This window comes from Corella eumyota, chromosome 2, assembly GCF_963082875.1.
Source record: "Corella eumyota chromosome 2, kaCorEumy4.1, whole genome shotgun sequence".
NCBI classification, from domain to species: Eukaryota; Metazoa; Chordata; class Ascidiacea; order Phlebobranchia; family Corellidae; genus Corella; species Corella eumyota.
In genome coordinates, this window is record NC_137491.1 from 16,315,328 (window position 1) to 16,337,493 (window position 22,166).

Below are 22,166 nucleotides of genomic sequence, written 5' to 3' on the forward strand. Positions count from 1 at the left end.
AGTAACTTTAAATATTATATACCTCACCATTTTACAGGGCCTAAATTTCGTATTGTTTTTGATTGTGCTGCTAAACATTTAGGCCTATCTCTTAATGACTATTTGTTACAGGGGCCTGATTTAACTAATAATCTGGTTGGCGTGCTTTTGCGCTTTCGCCAGGAAAAAATCGCTTTAGTTGCAGATATAAAAGGCATGTTTCACCAGGTGTTCGTTGATCCCAATGATCGGGATGCCTTTAGGTTCTTGTGGTGGCCAGAAAACGACCTGTCGCGAACTCCGGTTGATTACCGCATGAACGTTCATATTTTTGGCGCGACGTCATCGCCGAGTTGCGCTGCATTTGCATTACGTAAGACAGCTGACGACAACCTGACTGGTGCGAACGAACAAACCCTGAGTACTGTAAGGCAAAATTTTTATGTTGATGATATGTTAAAATCGTGTAGTAGCGTAAATGAAGCCTTGCATTTGTTACGTGATATTCAACCGCTTCTTAAAAGCGGCGGCTTCCATTTAACTAAGTTTATTAGTAATGACAAAACTATACTTGCTTCTGTTCCTTCTGCAGAGTTGGCATCGTCAACGTTAAATCTTGATTTACATGAGTTGCCAACTGAACGTGCGTTAGGTGTTTATTGGGACACCGCCCTTGATTGTTTTAAGGTGAAGGTAAACGTTCAATTAAAACCTTCCACTAGACGTGGTATTCTTTCTATGGTAAGTCAGGTCTATGACCCATTGGGCTTTGCCCAACCATTCATTTTACCTGCACGTAAATTACTGCAGGAAGCATGCAATTCACAAGTAGGTTGGGACGATCTGTTACCCAACAGTCATATCACTAAATGGAATGCATGGTTACGTAATCTAACCCTTTTGGAGCGTATAAGCGTTCCCAGATGCCTTAAGTCTTCTTTAAGCATGTTAAAAAGTATTCAACTGCACACGTTTTGTGATGCAAGCAGTATTGGTTATGGAGCCGTTAGTTATCTTCGTGTTGTTGATTTGCATGATGTGATTTTATGTTCTTTTGTTATGGGCAAGTCTCGCGTTTCACCTTTGAAACCTGTAAGTACGCCGAGACTTGAGCTTACGGCAGCTGTTATTGCCGTAAAACTAAGCACGCTAATTCAGCAAGAGCTTGAGTATAAGCTGGGCGACATTTTCTACTGGACGGATTCGACGACGGTGCTTCAATACATTCTTAATACATCAACACGATTCCACACTTTCGTTGCCAATAGATTGGAATTTATTCACGGTCTTTCTAAGCCGTGTCAATGGAGACACGTTGACACCAAACGTAACCCGGCTGACATAGCATCTCGAGGTCTTATGCCAGACAAAGTAGATAAGGCCGAAATTTGGTTTAATGGCCCGCAGTTTTTGGGTCAAGTTGTTAATGAATGGCCCGCTCGCCCACAAGTTTTGCCACCGCTTGCCAACGACGATCCTGAGTTGAAACAAGAACCAGCAAAGTGCAATTTCACAAAAGAAATTAGCAGCACTGGCATTGAGCGCCTTTTTTCTCGCTATTCATCTTTTTCCCGATTACAACGCTGCGTGGCATGGCTTCTTCGTTATAAGCAATACCTGAGGTGGAAGGCTGAAACTCGAAATTTAGCAGCAAGTTCAACTTCGTTTAACACCAATTTTCTTAGTCGTCAGGAGATAGATGCTGCCACTACCGCTATCGTACATGCTGTTCAGCACGACGTTTTTCCCGAGGTTATTAAGTTGCTTTCTAACCATGAGAACTTTCAGTCGCCTGTAGTAATGAGTAAAGGAGAACTTCGCAATTCAAAAGTTCTCAGCTCGTTGCAAAAGTTGTCACCCATTTTGGTCAATAATGTAATCTATGTTGGAGGAAGATTACAAAAGTCTTTGGTTGATAGGAATGCAAAGCATCAAATGATCTTGCCTTCAAACCACCCTGTCACTGCCCTCATTATTTCGTCTCATCACATACGTCAAGGTCATTCCGGAACCTTGCATGTGGTAGCCTCTATCCGGGAAAGTTTTTGGATTTTGCGTGGCCAGGCAGCTGTTCGAAAGGTACTACGAAACTGCAGACAATGTAGACGATGGAACGCGAAAATCGGTGAACAAATGATGGCCGCATTACCCTCATCAAGGGTTACTGCCAACAGGCCACCATTCACCTGTGTTGGTGTCGATTATATGGGCCCCATACCTGTCAAGCTGGGACGGAGCCAAGTTAAGCGATATGCTTGTGTTTTTACCTGTATGGCCACCAGAGCAGTCCATATTGAGGTTGCACAGTCGCTTGAAACAAGTGCCTTTATAGATGCATACAGAAGGTTCATTTCAAGAAGGCCAACACCGAAACAAATTTTTAGTGACAACGGCACTAATTTCGTCGGTGCCGAACGTGAATTGCGTATGGGTATAAGGAAATGGAATAAAAAACAAATGCATGATGCTATGTTGCAGAATGAAATAGATTGGAGATTTAATCCCTCTGCTGCAAGCCATCAAGGCGGAGTATGGGAGCGTATAATAAGAACAGTTCGAAAAATTATACGTTCAATCACCGGTGAACGAGTTCTTGACGACTACGGTCTCATGACGTTGCTCACTGAAGTTGAAAGGATCTTGAATAACCGACCTTTAACCCCTATTAGTGATGATCCGCGAGACTTGGAAACGCTTTCTCCAAGTATGGTTTTAAAAGGAGCAATCGATATGTCATTGCCTCCTGGAGAATTTATAAAAGCGGATGGTTATAAAAAGTCATGGCGCCTGACCCAACTAGTCGTCGATCAATTCTGGACGCGATGGATAAAAGAATATTTGCCGCTTTTGCAATTCCGACAAAAATGGCTTCGGCCCGTGAGAAATTTTGCTGTTGGTGACGTAGTGTTGATTGTGGATGACACAATTAAAAGAGGATACTGGCCGAAGGGAATTATAGAACAATGTGAAAGTGACTGTAACGGACTTGTACGACGCGTGCGTGTAAAAACCGCCACAACGGTCCTTTGGCGGGATATTAGAAAGCTGTGCCTTCTCGAAGCGCAGCAATGACTTATAACGCGTTTTTCTTTCATTCATTATTGCATGTATCGTTATCATTTCACCTCATGTCACTCGTGTGAACTTTCGTATTTTCTTACCCTTTGATGTGTACGATTATCGTATATTGTTATAATGTAATATTTTCTTTTTTGACGATTATCTCACGTCATACTGTTTGCTGCATGCTCACAGTGTATATTGGTTTCGTTTTTGATATAATGTACTTTGTTTATTGTGAAATGACTTCGTATATTTTGTTGTGTACTCGGTCATTTGGGGCCGGAATGTTAAGTCCATTTATATGAAAACTGATTTATATTTTCTCATTAATTTTAAATACAATTTCACACTCGGTTGGACACCATTAGCCGCTATTGTGCGCTTCTTTTGGATCGCCTTATCGCCTGGTCATTTCAAGTTTTTCCCTTTTTTCCAGCGTTCTTAGTCACGTGATTTGTGTTTCGCCTTTTTTGTCTTTATTTGTATCGTAACTTGGAATAATTTTGGAATTCTACTTTTAGTACGTCATATATTTAGAATACGATTCGCCCTGTTCTAACAATTCATAAATGGTCTTTAGTTAGTTTTTGTTAAAAGTAATATTGATTTGTAAGTGTTAAGCCAGTATTGTTTTTGTTAATTGTTTTTCTTGTGTACTGAATATTGAATACATTGTAGAGTATTTCAATTGTTGTATCAGTCGAGTTAGACAGTTGCAATTCTGGGCCCATTATCGGTATTATTTTTATATTAACTGAGATCAATCTGTGATCAAGGGGCGTATTTTATTCTCCGATCAACCTATTGTTGGTCACGTGAGGTATAGTTAGACAAACCCTACAGATTTAGTTGAAGTCTTAAGGTGAATAAGTCGGTATACTTAGTAAGGAAACAGTCATTGCAATTTTCCTTACAATTGTAATAATGATGTTGATATTTAACTGTACAGATTTTAACTAACATTAACAATACAAGATTAGACGTTTCGATAAAGCGGGCTTAAACAAATCGGGTAAAGTAGATTAATTTTTGTATGATTGTATAAATGGTTTAAAAAAACTTGTAAAAAGTTTATATGGTGTTGTTTACCCGAATATGCAACGGGTCGGGGGAAGGATCGTGCACGTGTCGACACACCCGTTACTTTAAAGTCTGGCACATTGCGTTTATCCAATTAGATACATTTATTTTATATTTAAAAACAATTCACAAGTTTTGATTCAATAACAACCTGCCACCTGGCGTGTTATAGAACTTTGTTACGATTTAAATAGTGGGAAAAGTAGTCAATCATAAACTAAAAGCTTTTGTTTAAACATGTTTAATATGTATAGTTGCATAAAATTTTACAACCATTGTTTAATTTAAACAAGTATATATTTCCTGCTTGTAAAGCGATAAAAATATTTGTTGAAATTGTGTTTGTATTTCATGGTTGTAATAATATGAAGTTATCAAGTCGGTTTAGGCTAAATTTAGTGATTTTTTTTATGGTTATGCTTTGTTTAAGTATACATTTTCGCAATGATTTGGAAAAAATATCACCAACAAAGTTAGTGTCAAATGATATAGTTGCATTTTAACTATTTTGAATCAGTATTAACAATAAATAATAACATCTAGCTGATGTCTGTAAAAGTAAGCGTTAAATTAAGATTACAACTTTTTTTAGAACGCGAAAACTTATGCAGCCAAGTTTGTTAAAATATAAAGCCGAAAATCATATCCATTGCGAAGGTATGCTGTTTAATTTTATTGTGGACCAACATATCACACAATTCTCGATGTATTTTCTGCCTTCCTAATCGTTATATATAGTTAAATTTTATTTGTAATTTTAAGCTATTTTTATTGGGTGTTTTGAAACTACTACAACGGCATTTGGAATAAAGAAGATTGACGTCATCGTCACCAAGTTTGAGTGGATGACGCACAACTGGTGTTTTTCATACTGCTCACAGTTGTAAGTTTTTATTTTAATTTGGTTGCTTTTAAAGTATATAAAACAACAAAAATTTGATTTTTGTTTTTAATTTGTACACTTTATACACAAATCATATCAAAAATGGCAAAGTAAAAGGTTTGTGTTAAACATCTTAGGTTTCAAATAGTGTTGATACCTACTTTAAGATATTTAACCTACCAGGGCATCTTGTGTCTGTTAGAGGTAATTGCGGCAAGATAATATACATAAACTTGATTATTTTACGTTAGGAATAAATGAATGTAAAAAAATTTTCGAACGAAATGATATGTTGTAAATTGCTTTTGCAAGTTTTAAAACATTTTTAAGTAACAATTATCGCCTACTTATTAATCTAGAGATTGTTTTTGTACTAACGTAATTACAAGCACAACTAACGGCATACTCAAAGAATTAAAAAAGTGAGTCAAACACAAGCTTTTGTGTTGTAACTTTTCAGTGCCCTAAACAACTGCGTCGTTTTAATTTTGCCTCGCTTTAACTATTTACTTCTTTTTGTTGAGAAACTAGGAAGTTACAGTACGCTGCGTTATCCAACAGAAAAACGTGCTTGTGTTCTAAAAATCCGCAGAGACTAGCTAGTTTAGAAAGATATTCATTAAACTGCAACACACAATGTTCGGGAAATCGTTTGGAGAAATGTGGAGGGGAGAAATCAATCAGTTTATTTCGTTTACTGAGCCTTTGTATAACAGGTTGTTATTATTTACTTATAATATTATAAAACTTACGAAAATCTTTTGTTTGTCAGCTGTGATGTTGTTTTAAGTGTTTTTAATGAATACCCCGTTGATTATGCAACAGTGATGTAGTCTATAGTTTGTTAACAATTTAAAAAAAGTTTTTGTTATATTTTTAGTGAAAAATATTGATTCTGACTACCTTAGTTCAAGACTGATGAGTTGTATCAATACGGAGAAATATTTTTTGGATTTTTTTGATAATGGAAAAGCTAAGCATTTTGTTAGCTCTAGTCCAGCGATGTGTTTTATATTGTGCGGACTTGAAAACAAACCTATCGCCATTGTAAGTCGAAACAACGACTGTTGGTGTGGAAAGTTAACAAAAAGGTGTCAATTTTTCTGTTTTTTTTTTAATTTAAAAAAATAACATTTCAGTTAAGACATATTGTGTGTATAAATGTTTTTAATTTAAGATTAATTCTGATACCAAAACTGCAGTTTAAGATATTTTTGTTCATTAGGCTAGATGAATAATTTGGTGACATTGACCAGCCGATTGGTTTATAAACGAGTAGCCAATATTCAGTTAATTATGGTACTATTAGGATCGTTTTTATTTACCGGCGATTGTTTATGTGTTACCAAAATTTTACTAACTTCAATGTTTTTTAAGATTTAACTTTAAAAGTCAAAACTCAGTATGCGGTACTGATGCGATTTTTGTTTACAAAACTTTGTCATCTGACCCTCGATGTGACGTCATACGATTCTTGCCTGAACCTGTGACCTTAAAAGTTGCATTAGCCTCGTCGCCAGGATCTGGTAACACGTGGGCAAGATATTTGATCGAGAAAGGTTCAGGATTTTACACGGGATCAACATATAGCGATAATAAACTATTTCAAACCTCAGGCATGTGGCATTTCGACATACAAATTATTATATTAATATTTTGCAAATAATTGATAATCTACCGAAATTTCTTATGCAGTAGTAATTTTTAGGTTTTCTTGGTGAGATCGCAGCACCTGGCAAAACACTTGTCATCAAAGATCATATTTTAAAGCCTAAAAAAATCTTTTCATACCAATCAACTATTTTGATAATTAGAAACCCATATGATGCACTTATTGCTGATTTTAACAGAAAAATGTCAAAGAATCATACTGGTTTGGCAAGTCTCGATGAGTTTAATTCGTTAGGTACGATAAGTTAAATTTAATTCGTTACTTAAAATTTCACTATTTTAAAGTAAGCTTATTTTAAGCATTAAACTATATTGAACAGCTCTTGTATTTATGTGTTTGGATTTCTCTTTTCACCTTTTTTGATAATCGTTTAAGGTAACAATCAAGTAATCTTCTTTTTTTCGTAGAATTTCAAAAGCACGTAAACGAACGAATTGTTCATTGGGGAAACCTGATCGAAACTGTATTAGAATCAAATAAACCATATTTACTTGTTTCGTTCGAAATGTTAAAAAGTGATCCTATTAAAGAAACAGAACGTATGATAAAATTTGCTAACTTTACCAATCTAACTGATGATGAAATAAACGACAAACTTTTGTGCTTGAATCAAAATGTTGACGGTGCTGCAAAGAGAAAATCTTTAAAGCTTAGTTTTGATCCCTTCAGTCAAGTTCTTAAGAAAATTATTAACGATCAAATTGATAAATCTGAACTTTTACTTAGAAAATATAAAAAAGCAATGTATTTAAGAAACTATAAGAGATTGTTGTAAAAATTTAAACTCACTTAAATATATTTTAAAATTCATTTAAAATATCATTTAAAATATTTTAATTAGTTTTAATGTCTTGTAGTAAAGTTATAGTTTATAACAATAACAAGGTCAGTGTGTTTAACTTTTAATACGGCATGTTGCATAGTAAAATAATGCTAATTATAATAACCTTAATTGTTTATATATCATATGGGTTTTACAGGCTATGATAGCAAACACATTTGTTGTTATAATAACGATTTCATTGCTTAATTAAAAATGAGTTTATTTTAAATATTTCTGAAGTAGTTATTTTAAATTTATTGTTTTAAATCCTTTGTGGATTTCTGCTACTTTGTCGTATATGTTAAGCAACCTCACAAAACAAAAAAATAATGTATAGCAAATTATAGTATACATATGAAGTAAGTGTTTCGCCGATTGGGTTTGGGCTCAGCAGACTTTTAATACTGTTTATAGCGCCTTACTTACTTGCGCTACAGCATAGATACAGCAGAAATTAAACCTGGGACCGAATGTAAGTAAAGTCTAGCGTTTATACGAAAGCACCATGCAGCCTGATAAAAATGTAAAAAGTTTACTATAATTTTATTTTCTGTTAATACTATTAAAAAATAGCAGTTTTAAACATATTTTGATAGGTTTTAATTGTTAGTAATTCAGTTGCACATTTGCGAATTGATTATTTCCTTTTCTAAGAAACACTACAGTTTGTGTAATCTTAAATAGGCGGAAAATGAATGGATTTATGTAATGTGAATATTGTAAAATATCTGCATATGTTGGATAATCAATCTTTATTACCTTATTTAAAACTAGGATATTTTTTCGATTGTTGTTGACAAAAAAAAAAGGAAAAATGAAATTACCTAAACGATTTGTATTATCAGTGGTAATTTTTTTTCATTTTTATAATTGAATTATATATATATTTTCTTGTTGAAGAAAAAGAAAAAATACCAGACAAGAAGTTAGTATATTATAAATTATTTATTTGTATTAATCTTTTAAATATTTGAAATTAATATTTAGCTTAGTAATCAACTGTAAATAATGTTAAGGGTTCAAGTTAAACAAAGGTGAACAATTTTTTTAGAAACCTGAAAAATATGCTGCCAAATTTGTTTGCTAATATAAGCGAAAATCACGTGTATTGTGAAGGTATAAAAATATACGATTAATTTAAATTCATCACAAGACCATGGCAAAAAACTAATACCTGTAAAAATTTTAGCTATATCTATTGGCTGTTTTGAAATTAATCAAAAAGAATTAAGAATGAAAAAGTTGAACTGGATGACTCAGAATAGATGTTTTTCATACTGCTCAAATTTGTAAGTGCAACTTAATTTATTTAACAACAAACAATGTTTTGTTATCAATAAAAAGCACCAAGCTATTGATTATTTTTAAATATAAATATAACGATACATTTCGCAATTCACAGAAACCTTTTCATTTTGGTCCGGTTGCAAATCCATTAATTTTATATTTTAAACATCTTTTACGGAAAATTTTTAATGCTCAGTGTAACATCAAAACTAATAAAAAATCTAGCAACTGGTGCTAATTTAACAGGCTGTTTACCAAAAAATATAATTAATTAAAAATGATTTTTGATCAATTTTTTTTTTAAACAGCAATTGTAATTTTTTTAAACAAGGAATTTACCGTACGCTGCACTCTTCAATAAAGAGTTTTGTGAATGTTCGAACTTTCCAGACAAGATATCAACCGTTTTAAGTAAATATTCTGTAAAATGTAACACGCCATGTTCAGGAAATAGTTTGGAGAATTGCGGGGGGAAATATTCAGTTAACATGTTTCGTTTACTAAGTCCGTGTGTATCAGGTTATTGTAGTTTAAATTAACATACCATTGTTTATAGACAACAAACAAAATTGAAACGTTTTATGTATATTTACCCAACTGTAAAAAAATATATATTAATATAAGACCGGCGGCGTGGTGTAGTGATATTGTAATAAGACCGGCGGTGTGGTGTAGTAGTAAGAACACTGGCTACATCCATGAGGTCGTGGGTTCAATCTTCACTGCTCATGCTGTAGCGATTTGAGTAGCGTATAGCGCTATAAACGGTATAAACTCCTGCTGGGCCAGCACACAATCGACAGCATAATTATCAGACAATTATAATCCATAATATCCCATACTGCCAAATGCAACTCAAGGCAGGGCGGGGTAACAGTTGTTACTATATGTTAAGGTCGTGCAGTCGACCATTCCACATCAATGATACAAATATATACAAACAAAGGAAAGAAACATATTTGTAAAACTGTATATAAAACTTTTGTTATTTTTTTAGAAAAAAATGTGGATTCTAACTACCTTAATTCAAGACTTACGGGTTGTTTCAATAGAAATGATGATATATCGAATTTTGTTGATGATGGAAAAGCTGAGCATTTTGTTAGTGTCAGCCCAGCTATGTGTTTTATATTGTGCGGAAATAAAAAGAAACCCATTGCTGTAGTGAGCAAAGGAAAAGGTTGTTGGTGCGGAAGGTTAACAAAAAGGTTAGCTTTTTCATATTTTAAAATAAAACATGTAACTTAAAATATGTACAAATAAGTTAAAATATGTTTTAGTATTTTTTAATATGTCAGACTTTTTTCCTTTAGGTTTAATTTTAGAAATTCCGCTTCAACATGTGGTTCTGAATCGTTTTTTGTTTACAAAACTTTGTCATCTGACCCTCGATGTGACGTCATACAATTTTTACCTCAACCTGCAACTTCAAAAATCGCTCTAGCATCCTGTCCTGGATCTGGCAACACGTGGGCAAGATATTTAATCGAGAAAGGTTCAGGATTTTACACCGGGTCATCATATCGTGACAAAAAACTTTTTGCAATTGCAGGCATGTATTGTTTTGACATACACAATTATTTGACAGATTATCGTTAATCAATAGATCTTTTTTTAATTAAGCGTGTTTTGAATGTTTATAGGTCTTCTTGGTGAACAGGATAAGTCTGGTAAAACACTTGTTATCAAAGATCACATGAAAAAAATTAAAAAAATGTTAATGTATAATGCAACTATTTTAATTGTGCGAAACCCGTATGATGCAATCATTGCTGATTTCAACAGAAAAAAGTCCCACAATCATACTGGATTGGCTTCTCTTGATATATTCAATACTTCAGGTACACTTACATCGTATATAAACAACTTTCAGTTGTTTTAGTAACTTATTATTTTATGGTAACACGCGATAATGTTTTTTTTATTAGTTCATGTTTTTTTTTAGACTTTCAAGAGCATGTCAAGGAACGAACTTTTCGTTGGGGGAGCCTCACTGAAGCCGTATTAGAATCAAATAAACCATATTTACTTGTTTTGTTTGAAATGTTGAAAAGTGACCCTATTAAAGAAACAGAACGTATGGTTAAGTTTGCTAACTTCACTAATCTAACTAATAATGAAATAAACGACAAACTTTTGTGCTTAAATCAAAATGTTGACGGTGCTGCAAAAAGAAAAGCCTCAAAGCTACCGTTTGATCCCTTCAGTCGAGAACTAAAAAAGTTAATTAACGAGCAAATCGACAAAACACGAATATTGTTTAGAAAAAATAATATACCAATTTCTTTAAACATTTATAAAAGATTTTTATAATTTAAAAATTCTTTATGATTGTTAGAACTTTATCTAGTTTATAATTATACAACGTTTTAATTCTATTTAAATTGTCAACATGTTATTTAAAGTAAAAAACTTCATTGTAGTTTTTTTGGTTAACTCTTCAATATTTATTATAAAAACTAGAAGATATTTTGGTGTAAATATTTTTACTATGCAAAACTGTATGAATTTAAGAATTTTTTTTTTAATTTCTTTGATCAATTTAACAATTAACAGAATTTTTTTAATATTTATTTTATGTTTTCTATTGTTTTTTCTTACACAGGCATTTTTCCTAGACCACTCTTATTTATGCATTGTTATTAAAACAAAAAAATTAAATTAAGTTGTAGTTAATTAATGCAAGAAATTTAAATCCTGTCTTATATGTCATGCTTTTTTAACTAAACTTTAAAAACTAGGTTTACTCGTATTGATTTTTTACTCGCCGCTAGACGGCGTTTCGGAGCTTATAAAACGCAGCATGTTTTTGTTTACATGAAGTGATAACGTGTCTAGACAACACAATGACAAACAAGCGTTTTATAGCTTTAAAAATTAACTACTTTGCTTACGTTTAAGTTATATACAGTTTAACTAGGTTTATTAGTTTGGCGTAAATCATCGTTTTGCTTTGTAGACTGACTGTCGTAGAAATTTATATTAAAAAGTTGACGACAAACGTTAAAGCTATAAAGCTATAAAGGCAGAAAGGGGCAATACTAAAAGGAGGGAAAAAGGGAGGATAGGAAGGGGAGAAAGCCCTGGAAGAAGGGGCTAAAGAAAAAGTATTTTGCAGTCATTTTTAGTAAGAAGCGGAAATTGTCAATGTTTGTTTAATGCTTTTTAGAATTGACTATTTTTGCTGCTTAATAAAAATGACTGCAAAATACTTTCCCTTTAGCCCCTCCGTTCCCTTTTTCATCCCTTTAGTACTTTCCTTCCTTTCTGTCTTCTTTTAACTTCATTCTTTTAGTGTTACCCCCATAAAGTTTGGGTCTACTTTACGGTACCACAATTTTTTTTTAAAGGAGACTAAAAATATCAGCTTATATAAACTCTTTTTAATTGTTATAAGGTATTTTTTTTTTATAATCATTATAAAAACAGTTTAGATGCCAATTGCAATGCAATGAACTTTTTATCTGCAATTGTGTTAAATTAACTTTGTGACTATGATTATTTTTGTTTTAAAAATTTTATTTTTGTTAAACTTGGCTAACGGAGGTAAAGTTAAAACAGGTAGGTCAAACTTTAAGGATATGTTTAAATAAAAATTTTGATTGGAAATATTATATAATAAATAAAATATTTTCAACTTGTAAATTGCCAATGGTGGTAATTTAACCGAAGGTCTTTACTATTCTGGCATCTATGAATAAATAAAAATACCATTCAATCTGGCTGTCTGTTTATTTTTTTATACTAATGTCTTTAGATGTTTTTAAAACAGTATTTTATAATTTAAATATGATTAAATTTATTATACCATAGGCTATATATATTTATAAATTTTTGTTTGTTTAAAAAAAAAATAATAAATTGTTAAAATGTATGTTTAGAGAATATTCCATTTAAATGTGATACATCTTCATTTAAATGCAACAGTGGAGGTATTCATTGCGTTGACCTTAAATATAAATGTGATGGGGAAAATGACTGCATAGATGGAAGTGATGAATTATACTGTGGTATCTTATTTTTAATTTTTTTTATTGGGTATATTTTGTATTGCACACCATAGAGCAATAAGAGTTATTTATAATTTTAAAAATATTTTATTTACTCTAGAAGAAATCTGTTAATTAATATATAGTTTTTAATGAATGTAAAATTAAGTTAAGAAAAAAATTGGGGTGAAGTTTTGGTGAGGGTTAAATTACCTATTGACTTTCTAAATGTTTATTACACATTATTTATTTTTAAACCTTGCTGAATATATAACATAAAATTTCATAAATTATTAAATTAAATGTCTTTTCACTCAATGTATTTTATTATTTTGGTTAAAAAAAAACAGAAAAAGATGTTTGAGTAGGTCTTTACAATGTTTACTTTTCATTGAATTTTTGTGAACTAAACTATAGTATTACATATGCACATAACTTTTATTTAATATTTATTTTTTTATTAAATTTTAGGTAAATGCTTAACTAATGAATACAAATGTGAAAATGAAAATTGTCTTACACTTGATCAAATATGTAATTCCAAATTAACATGCACAAGTGAACAATCTTTTCCTGCTCAAAAAAGTCTTTGTAAGTTACAAAATTTTTATTTTAATATAATTTATATCTTATTTCTGCAAATTGTATTTTATGGAACTTAATAAAAGCGCTCTGAAGATACTTAAGTGATATCTGCCTACATTAAATTATTTGACTAAATGGTCATTTCTTTGAAAACTAATTTTAAAACAAAATTATATCAAAATACAGGTTAACATTTTTTTGAAATTAAAGAATGTTTTTAATATAAAGTTAAGGTAAAAAGGGTATAAAAAGTAAAGTACAAAATAAATTTAGTACGAAGACAGTTATCCTACTTAAACATATTTTTATTGGTTTTAAATGATGTGACATTTTAGCGGAAATAGAAAGGTTATCAATTGGTTAAAACAGGAAGCAATTAAAATTGATTGAACATTAATACCCAAAAACTAAAGGACAAGTTTGGTCAATAATATTTAAACCTAGCAAAGGCAAAAAACCTTAAACAAGGTCGAGGTTTTAAAAATTACCGAATGTTAATGTAGTGTAGGTGCCATTATTTTATTAGGATTAAATATGTATATAAACATGGTATGTTGTGTAGGAATTAGAAAACTGTGCTTTACAACATAAGGTCATAAGTTTGATCTGCTCTGCCTTTATGTAGCTCTTGAGTATGGGCAGATTGGTTATCGATCAACATTTACAGTCGGCCTTTTTATATTAAGGATGAAGATATATATATTCAAAAAACTTGTATTTTTAGGTAACTCCATAGATCCATGTCTGTATATTGGTGCACGATGCAGGACTGCTCCTTTCATTTGCATACCTTTTAATAAGTTATGTGATGGGGTAAATGACTGTGCCGATGCATCAGATGAAGGAAGGCAATGTGCAGGTAATATTACCCAAAAGTTTATGTCGCTAAATCAAATTTTTGTTTATATATTGAGTTAATTTATTACAAAAAGGCATTTTTGCTTGAAATATTCTATTATATGTACATGTTTAATTTCTTTACATTTCTGTTTATTAGATCTATTTAAAATGCAATGCCAAAACACAGAAAATATTGTAGTTTACATGCCTTTTAAAAAATTATTCAGTTTAGGACCAATATTTAAAAAAATGTTAAACCAATTCGTTAAATAATGTTTTTATTTATAACTGTTTGTATAATTATTTAAATGTGCTAGTTTTATTTTTTTAACACAGAAAAACTGACGCCTGGTTTCAGTGGAACGAGTTTGTGTTCTATTTTAAATTGCAACCAAGATTGTACAATCTTACCCAATAATCAACCTGTGTGTTATTCTAATGGATTTGCCGAAGCCGTCCTACAGAGCAAAAGTGTAAAAGGTTTGCTTTGTTTTTGATAAAATCTTCAGATACATAAATTTTAAAATTTCATGGAAAATTTAGATTATTTGTTGTTTTTTTTTGATAAACCTGTGGTTTAAATCTCTGAAAATTATTTAATTGCAAATTAAATGCTGGATAAAAAATTTGTAAAATAAACTAAAGGTCAAAAGGTTAATTTTTTTTTATTTGTTAATGAAAATTGGGGTATTTCGATTCTGAAATTAAGGACCGAATTATATAACACATGACATAACTCAACATTTTCTATGTATACTAATCAAAAATAAAAAAATTAAACTTTACAGTCTAACCTAAAAAATTAATTGAACCCCATTTTTTGGCCGGACTTATTTGTCAAAATATAGAAATATAGTAAAATTAATTAGTAACTGTAGTTTATAAATGTAGTTAAATACACCAATTTAATTTATATTTTAATCAGATCCAAATGTATGTGAGCTTGTTAGACCTTGTGAAGAAAAATGCACGAATGGAATTGGTGCAAATTATACTTGTTCATGTCTACATGGTACAGTTAGTGTTGATACAATTTCATGTTCACCTCCGTATAAAGATCCATCTGATATAGTGTCGTCAACTAATTGGGTAAAAATTATATTTTTTTGCTTAAATTTTAATAAATTCCAAATAAATTTTTAGACATTTTTTTTTTAATTTTAAAATATATATATAATGTGCTTACTGTTAAATATTTAAATGTTTTGTTTAAATTTTATTTTGTTTGATTTTTGATATAAATATTAAACCTATATTATAATGCTTGCTTAAAGTATTGTTTTTTTGAATATTTTAATTTTATTTAGACTATTAAAATATATTTTGATAACACATTTTAAAAATACAATCTATTTTGTTAAAACTCAAAAATTTTATCAAATAAAAAAAAAAAAATAAATAAATTTTTACTACATTTTCTTTTTGTTAAAACGTAAAAAAAAAATACAGCTTTATTAAGTTTTAATTTTATTTATTTTTTTTTTATTTTATAAAAGTTTTAACAAAAATAAACTGTAGAATTTATTTAATTTTTATTAACTTTTTTTTTTATTTAATTTAATTATCAATTCATTTTTTTTTAATTTAAATGTATACATACTTAGTTTTAATTTAAAAAAACCTTATAACATTTTAAAAGATAAAATATATTTTTTATCCAAATACCATTTTGGATTACAAGCAAAATTTTTTTTATAAATCCTTTTAAAAATTTTCTTTAATTTTATTTTAACACCCGGTGTTTTTTTAAGAATGCAAAAGAGAGTCCAAGTTACTATGATTATGGGGGTGGAAAAAGTTTGTGCGTTTACAGTTGGCTGAATTTATACTATGCCTACTTGAAGTGTAGTGGACAACAACAGAGGGAGATAGAGTTGCTGTTAAACGTCCCTAAAATAAGTAAGATGCTCGCAAACAAATATCACAGTCCACTTTAAATTAATTGTAATGTCAAGAAGTTGAAAATATAAATGCTTAAATCCGCTGCTTAGATTTAAATAACAAACATTAAAAAATGTAAATAAATTAACTAAAATTCATTACTTATAATTAAATAAATAACATTTTTTAAATGTATTTTTTTGTTTTTTTATTTAAAATTAAAATTTTAAATTTTAAAAATTATGCTAAAATCAAAAATTAAAAAAATTATATATTAAACTAAAAAAAATATGTATTTTTTATAACTGCACATTTTTTAGGAATTTTTAAAATAATTTAATTAATAATTAAAATTTGAATATGAATATTTGATTTTGTTTTGTAGAAATTCTTGAATTTGATTGGCTGTCTAATAACACATATATGATGAGCAATCAAAATATACATGTTTGTAATGTTAAAAATGGTGGAAAAAAACTGTCTCTTGATTGTTTATCAATACTTACAACGTCAAATTCAAGCCTGAATTTCACAAGTCTAATCGTGGATCCTTTATCAGGGTAAATATATAATTTATATAATTTTTTAAAACATTTAATATATTTTTGTGTTTTTTGTATTTTTAACTAAAAAAATAACTTTGCAGTTTTACATTTTTAATTTTAATATTAATTTTAATTTATAAATAGTAAAACGAACATAATCTTTGTAAGATCTATATATATTAAAAGTTGGTTAATGATTTAAGTATATGTCAATTTAAAGGACTTTAAATTAAATAAAATATCTGCTTGTGGTGCATGGCAAATTTAATAATTAATATATAACCTGTAGGGCCAGCACTTGACCAGTAGATTTAATAACACTAATTAAACAAGAATCAAACATTACTTACATCACTTTAATGGTAATCCTATTTTAATAATATCGTTCATTTATTTAGATATATGTTTTACATTAAACAAAATAATAAAACGGGGTTAATCTATCGAGCTAATATGAATGGAAAAAATTCAAAAATTATTGTTCAATTTTTCCTGAAAAATCCTGAATTATTAGCAATTGATATTCGAAGCAGAACTTTATATTTTGCTGATTATTTTGGTAGGTCTATCTTAATTATTGATATTATAATTTTTTGTTAATAAAACCAAGTTATTTACGTGTTTTTTTATTAAAGCCCTAATTTTAATAATTAGAAGGATATAACAATTTATTAAAATGTTTTAAATTTTAATTTTGTAAAAAAATACAAAAAAATTTAATGGCTGTAATATATAAATTTATTTAAAGTGTTTATATATATATAAATTATGTAACTGTAAAAAGATAAAAAAAAGTATGTAAAATTGTGCAATTGTAACTTCTAAACATCATTATTTAATTTTTAAATTGCGTTTTTTTACTAAAAATATATATTTTTTTAATAAAAAATTTGCATTTTTTACTAAAAATATTTTTTTAGGTGGTCTGCAGAGTGTTGATTACTCAGGAAAAAACAGAAAAAGAATTTTAACGCAATTGAAATTTTCCAGCGCTTATCTATATTCAATGTATTACATGCAAGGTAAACTAATTGAATGTGTATTAACAGAAATGGTAAACATTAGATATTTTGTGTACTAGTAAAGTACCTGCCCTACGGACAGAATTTTTACCTATTTGATTGATTATCATTACATCACTTGAGATAATATGGTCACAACTAATGTTTGCTTATGTTAATTTAAATGTACAATGCAAACAATATTATTCTATTTTGAATGTATATACAGGCATAAATTAATATAAATATAAATTGTACATTAAATATATTTTATGTATATATAAAGAAAATTTTTTAGAAGGTTTTATGTATATGGCATACTAATTTTTATTAAATATTGTAATTTTTTGTTTTAAACTAAAGTCAGATATAACAAACATATTTTACAATTTCATTATTATTATTTTTTTTTAAATATTTGCGTTTAATAATGTTTTATAATTTTTTTTAGGTTTTTTACATGGCAATGTTTTAAACTTAAAAACAGAAATGGTTACAACATTTAGGATTGATGTTTTGACTATCAGGAATTTTACATCCATTTCTAAACCTGCGAAAAATATAAAAATGAAAATATGGAAACTTGGTTATAATGCTACCCAATACAGTACATTATTTTTTTATATATACTCAATTTTAAAATGTATTTTTTGCTGTGTTAAAATCTTGCTTAATATACACAGTTATAAATATTGAAAAATTTTGTTAAGTTTGCAATATTATTTAAAAGTTTACAAAAGTTTGGCTAATAGATTCATTTAAAAAAAAAATAATTCTCTTAGATGTGAAAAGGCCAACTTTATGGTCTTATCATAAAGTAACATTTGTTACTTTGACCTAGTTTCTAGTTTACTTCGGCAGTCTAAAAATAATAATTATAATTGCATGATGATTATTTTTTATTGATATTTGATTTAATGGGCGTCAGTATTGTTTATAGTGCCTTACTTAACTGCCTTACAGAATGAGAGCAGTGGGAAATGAACTCAAACTTTATGTTTTTAAGCTTACTTTAATCATTACACATTGTTGTTGTTTATTTGTTGAAATATATAATTTATTTTTCGGATTTTACATTTTTTTAGATGCAAGCATGAAATGTGAGAAACTAAATTGTGATTACATCTGTTTATTGCAACCTTCATCTTCCAACACAGACACCGCAGTACAATGTGTTTGTCCACCTTGGCAAGTCCTTGCACATGACAGAAGATCGTGCCAAGGTTTTAAAAAAAATTTCATTTTTTTTGTATATATCATTTATCTTCGATGTCGAGTGCGACTTAAACATACATTAACATCAGTTACTCTGACCCAGTCTCGAGTTGCCTTCAGCAGTTTGGGATATTATAGATTATAATTGCCCAGTAATTATGCTGCTGATTAAGTGCTGGCTCAGCAGGAGTTCATACCGTTTATAGCACCTTACTCAAGGGTGCTGCAGCATAAGAGCAGTGGGGATTGAACCCACGACCTCGTGGTGGTGTAGCAAGTGTTCTTACCACTACAACACGCTGCCGGTAAAACTTAATGTCAATAATAATTAATATTTATGTAAGATGTTATTAATATTAAAAAAGCAACATAGATCTTAAAATTTCCCTTGTCTATACTTTTAAATCTACATCAAGAAAAAGAAATAGATTTTTTATTTTTAAACACTTTTTTGATGTGGTAAGGCCAACTTATACTTTAAGTGTTTTTCTTTAACCTCAGGTTTTGAGTTATCTAAGCTAGTGTAATACTTTATTGACTCATGACAATTTTAATTTAGTTATTTTGTTCCATGCAATACTAAAAATTTTTAAAGCTTCATGTTTATAAACTAGCCTGTAGACTTTTTTTTTATAAAAAGTGTAAATAAAAATATAAACAGTAATATTACTAAAAACCTTGTTTATTTTTCTAACAGATTCTGATGAATTAGGCTTAATGTACCTTACACATGACCCAGGCGAAATTAAAATGGTTTTTCCATTCCAAACACAACCACAATCATCAAGTGGTATCTCATTATACATCGATTTAATCCAACCTTATAGTCTATTTGCATTTCAAAGGTATTTTTGTTCAAGTGGTTTTGTCTTTGATGTTAAGATATTACAATATTTTTTTAATCTGCATTTTCATATATTCGGTCAGTTACAATTTAAATTATTTTTTGTAAAAGTGAATTTGATTTACACTGTAATTGTAGTTTACCCGTGAATCACAAACAATCTTTTTTTTAAGTAAACTAGTTTTATATTGTTTATTTAGCTTAATTAGTTTAATATTTACTTATTGATTGCTTCCATCATAGGCTGCATTTGAATTGTAGTAATTTGAGCACAACTGACAAGTAATATATGATTATGTTAATTTACCTGCACCATATAGACGACATTTTTTTATTTTATTATTAGATATTGGACAAACATACATTATACATATATATAAATATATTTATACTTTTTTCACTAAGCTGATTTTTATATAAATTTTGTTCAATTAGAAACTATGTACTTTTAACTAATACGAAGTTTGTTGTATTTTTAAAAGCTATTTTTTTAAATTTTTAATCATTTGTTTAAATTTTTAACTTTATTTAGTGACGTTGGTGTGATATTTTTCCAAGAAAATAGTTTTTATACTATTTCACAAAATGATTTAAGATTGCAGGTAAAACAAAAAAAAATGGTCAAATTTAATATTTTTAAATATATTTGTTAAATTATGATTTAACTTTTGTTTGATGCTTGCAAAAACATAAAATCAGTTTAACCCAAATTTAACTCTTCTTGGGTTGTATAGCTTTATGCTTATGGTGTCTTAATATGGTAGCAATTGTAATTGAACCAGGGACCTAATTGGTTGTACAGTATGTTATCTTAGCTGTTTTTAAGTTGAAGCGTTTAGGATCGAACCTGAGACCTTATTGGTTGTACAGCATAATACTTGATGTTTTAAGGTGAAGGCAGTTGGGATCAAACTTAGGACCTCATTGGTTGTACAACATCGTACTTAAGATATTTTAAATGGAAGGCGGTTGGGATCAAACCCAGGACCCCATTGGTTATACAACACTGTACTTAATTTATTTTAAAGTGGAAGCGGTTGGGATCGAACCTGGGACCTTATAGGTGGTTCAGGCTAATATGTCATGTTCAATAGAAATTTGTATCAGCTATAACTAAATTCAGTGCTATTCTTTTGCAGAAAATTATGGGTACAGGGGATGTTTACAAATGCACTGGAATGACTGTGGATTGGTTAAATGGGAATCTATACTGGACAGATGATGTGTTCAACTCAATATATGTTGTAAAGATTTTTAATGCCACCTCCCGGACTTGGGAAATATTTAAAGAAGATTCAGCGAGTGAAACCGAAAATTCTGCATCAAATCATACAGCTGAGATTGTAAAAACTTCTCCTGATACTCGAGTTCGTGCCATTGTGGTTCACCCCACAAAAGGGTAAAGATTTTATTTTTTATTATCAATATTTGAAACTTTTTAAAACTAATAACAAAGCAAAACATTTTTTTAATATTTTTATTAAATTTTTTTTAAAGTTTGAAATTTGAAGAAATCAGGGCTAGTTTAATGTTCTTTATTAGGAATATTAACACAAGATGTATTCACAATATTTAAATAGGAATTTTAATAGTATAAACTTCACTATAAACGACTAAACTCATGCTAAGCCAAAAATCAATCAGTAGTTTGTTTATTGGCAAACAAATATAACATAAAATACCCAAAAACTGCCACAGTTAACTCAAGACTAGGTCTATCTAACTGATAAGTTTTGTTACTCTTAGTTTAGACAATAAAGTTAAAAAAATAAATAAATAAATTTAATAACTTACTTTTAATATTATATTTGATTGTAAGATTGATGTTTTGGACTGCTTGGGTCAATTCGTTTTCATCTAACATTTTTGGAGGAATTAAATCATCATGGATGAATGGAAAAAATCAAACTGTTATAGTATCTGGTAATTTCTTTAAAACTTATTTATTAAACTTGATAAGGTACCATTCAGAACCATGATATGTAAGCATAGAAATTAAACCTTTTCATTTATTGATTGTCAAAATCTCTATTATTCACTAATATCAATTTCTACAAATATTTACTAACTATCTAAATTACAATAAATTATTAAGAAAATGTGCATATATTAATTTTACAAGAATTTAAATAGTAACATATGTGTAAAGTGTCTATTTCTGCTTTAAAATCATTTTTGTTGATCTAGACAGTACAATAATCGTGCCTAATGGTTTAACTTTGGATCGTGAAAATGACATTTTGTACTGGACTGAAGCTCATTATGGCAGAGTTGAATCTATTCATATTGATGGAACACATAGACAAGTATTTAATTTATTTTTGTTAATTAAAAAAATTAAATGGTGTAAAAATGTAAAAATTTAAATATTTTGTAAATTTTTTAAAATATTTTTAGAATAGACAGTTATTCTAGTTCTCTTAATTTTATTCCCATTTCACGGTTTGACTAGCTTTACTGTTAACGCGAAAGAATCCGT

The 22,166-nt window shown here is 29.2% G+C and overlaps 1 protein-coding gene across 2 annotated transcripts in view; it reads left to right on the plus strand.

Moving 5' to 3' along the window:
* Positions 1-12,217: 12,217 nt before the first annotated feature.
* Positions 12,218-22,166, plus strand: part of LOC145743114 (low-density lipoprotein receptor-related protein 1-like) — a 54,531-nt gene continuing 44,582 nt past the window's right edge. For both annotated transcript variants that reach the window (XM_082561008.1, XM_082561009.1), the window contains exons 1-17: positions 12,218-12,348; positions 12,669-12,797; positions 13,248-13,367; positions 14,086-14,220; positions 14,538-14,681; positions 15,127-15,290; positions 15,953-16,100; positions 16,468-16,642; positions 17,026-17,186; positions 17,548-17,649; positions 18,080-18,235; positions 18,714-18,851; positions 19,541-19,688; positions 20,220-20,289; positions 20,827-21,086; positions 21,507-21,610; positions 21,875-21,993. In XM_082561008.1, the coding sequence (XP_082417134.1) occupies positions 12,282-12,348; positions 12,669-12,797; positions 13,248-13,367; positions 14,086-14,220; positions 14,538-14,681; positions 15,127-15,290; positions 15,953-16,100; positions 16,468-16,642; positions 17,026-17,186; positions 17,548-17,649; positions 18,080-18,235; positions 18,714-18,851; positions 19,541-19,688; positions 20,220-20,289; positions 20,827-21,086; positions 21,507-21,610; positions 21,875-21,993 (2,340 nt within the window). In that variant the 5' untranslated portion in view covers positions 12,218-12,281. The remainder of the gene's footprint in view (positions 12,349-12,668; positions 12,798-13,247; positions 13,368-14,085; positions 14,221-14,537; positions 14,682-15,126; positions 15,291-15,952; positions 16,101-16,467; positions 16,643-17,025; positions 17,187-17,547; positions 17,650-18,079; positions 18,236-18,713; positions 18,852-19,540; positions 19,689-20,219; positions 20,290-20,826; positions 21,087-21,506; positions 21,611-21,874; positions 21,994-22,166) is intronic.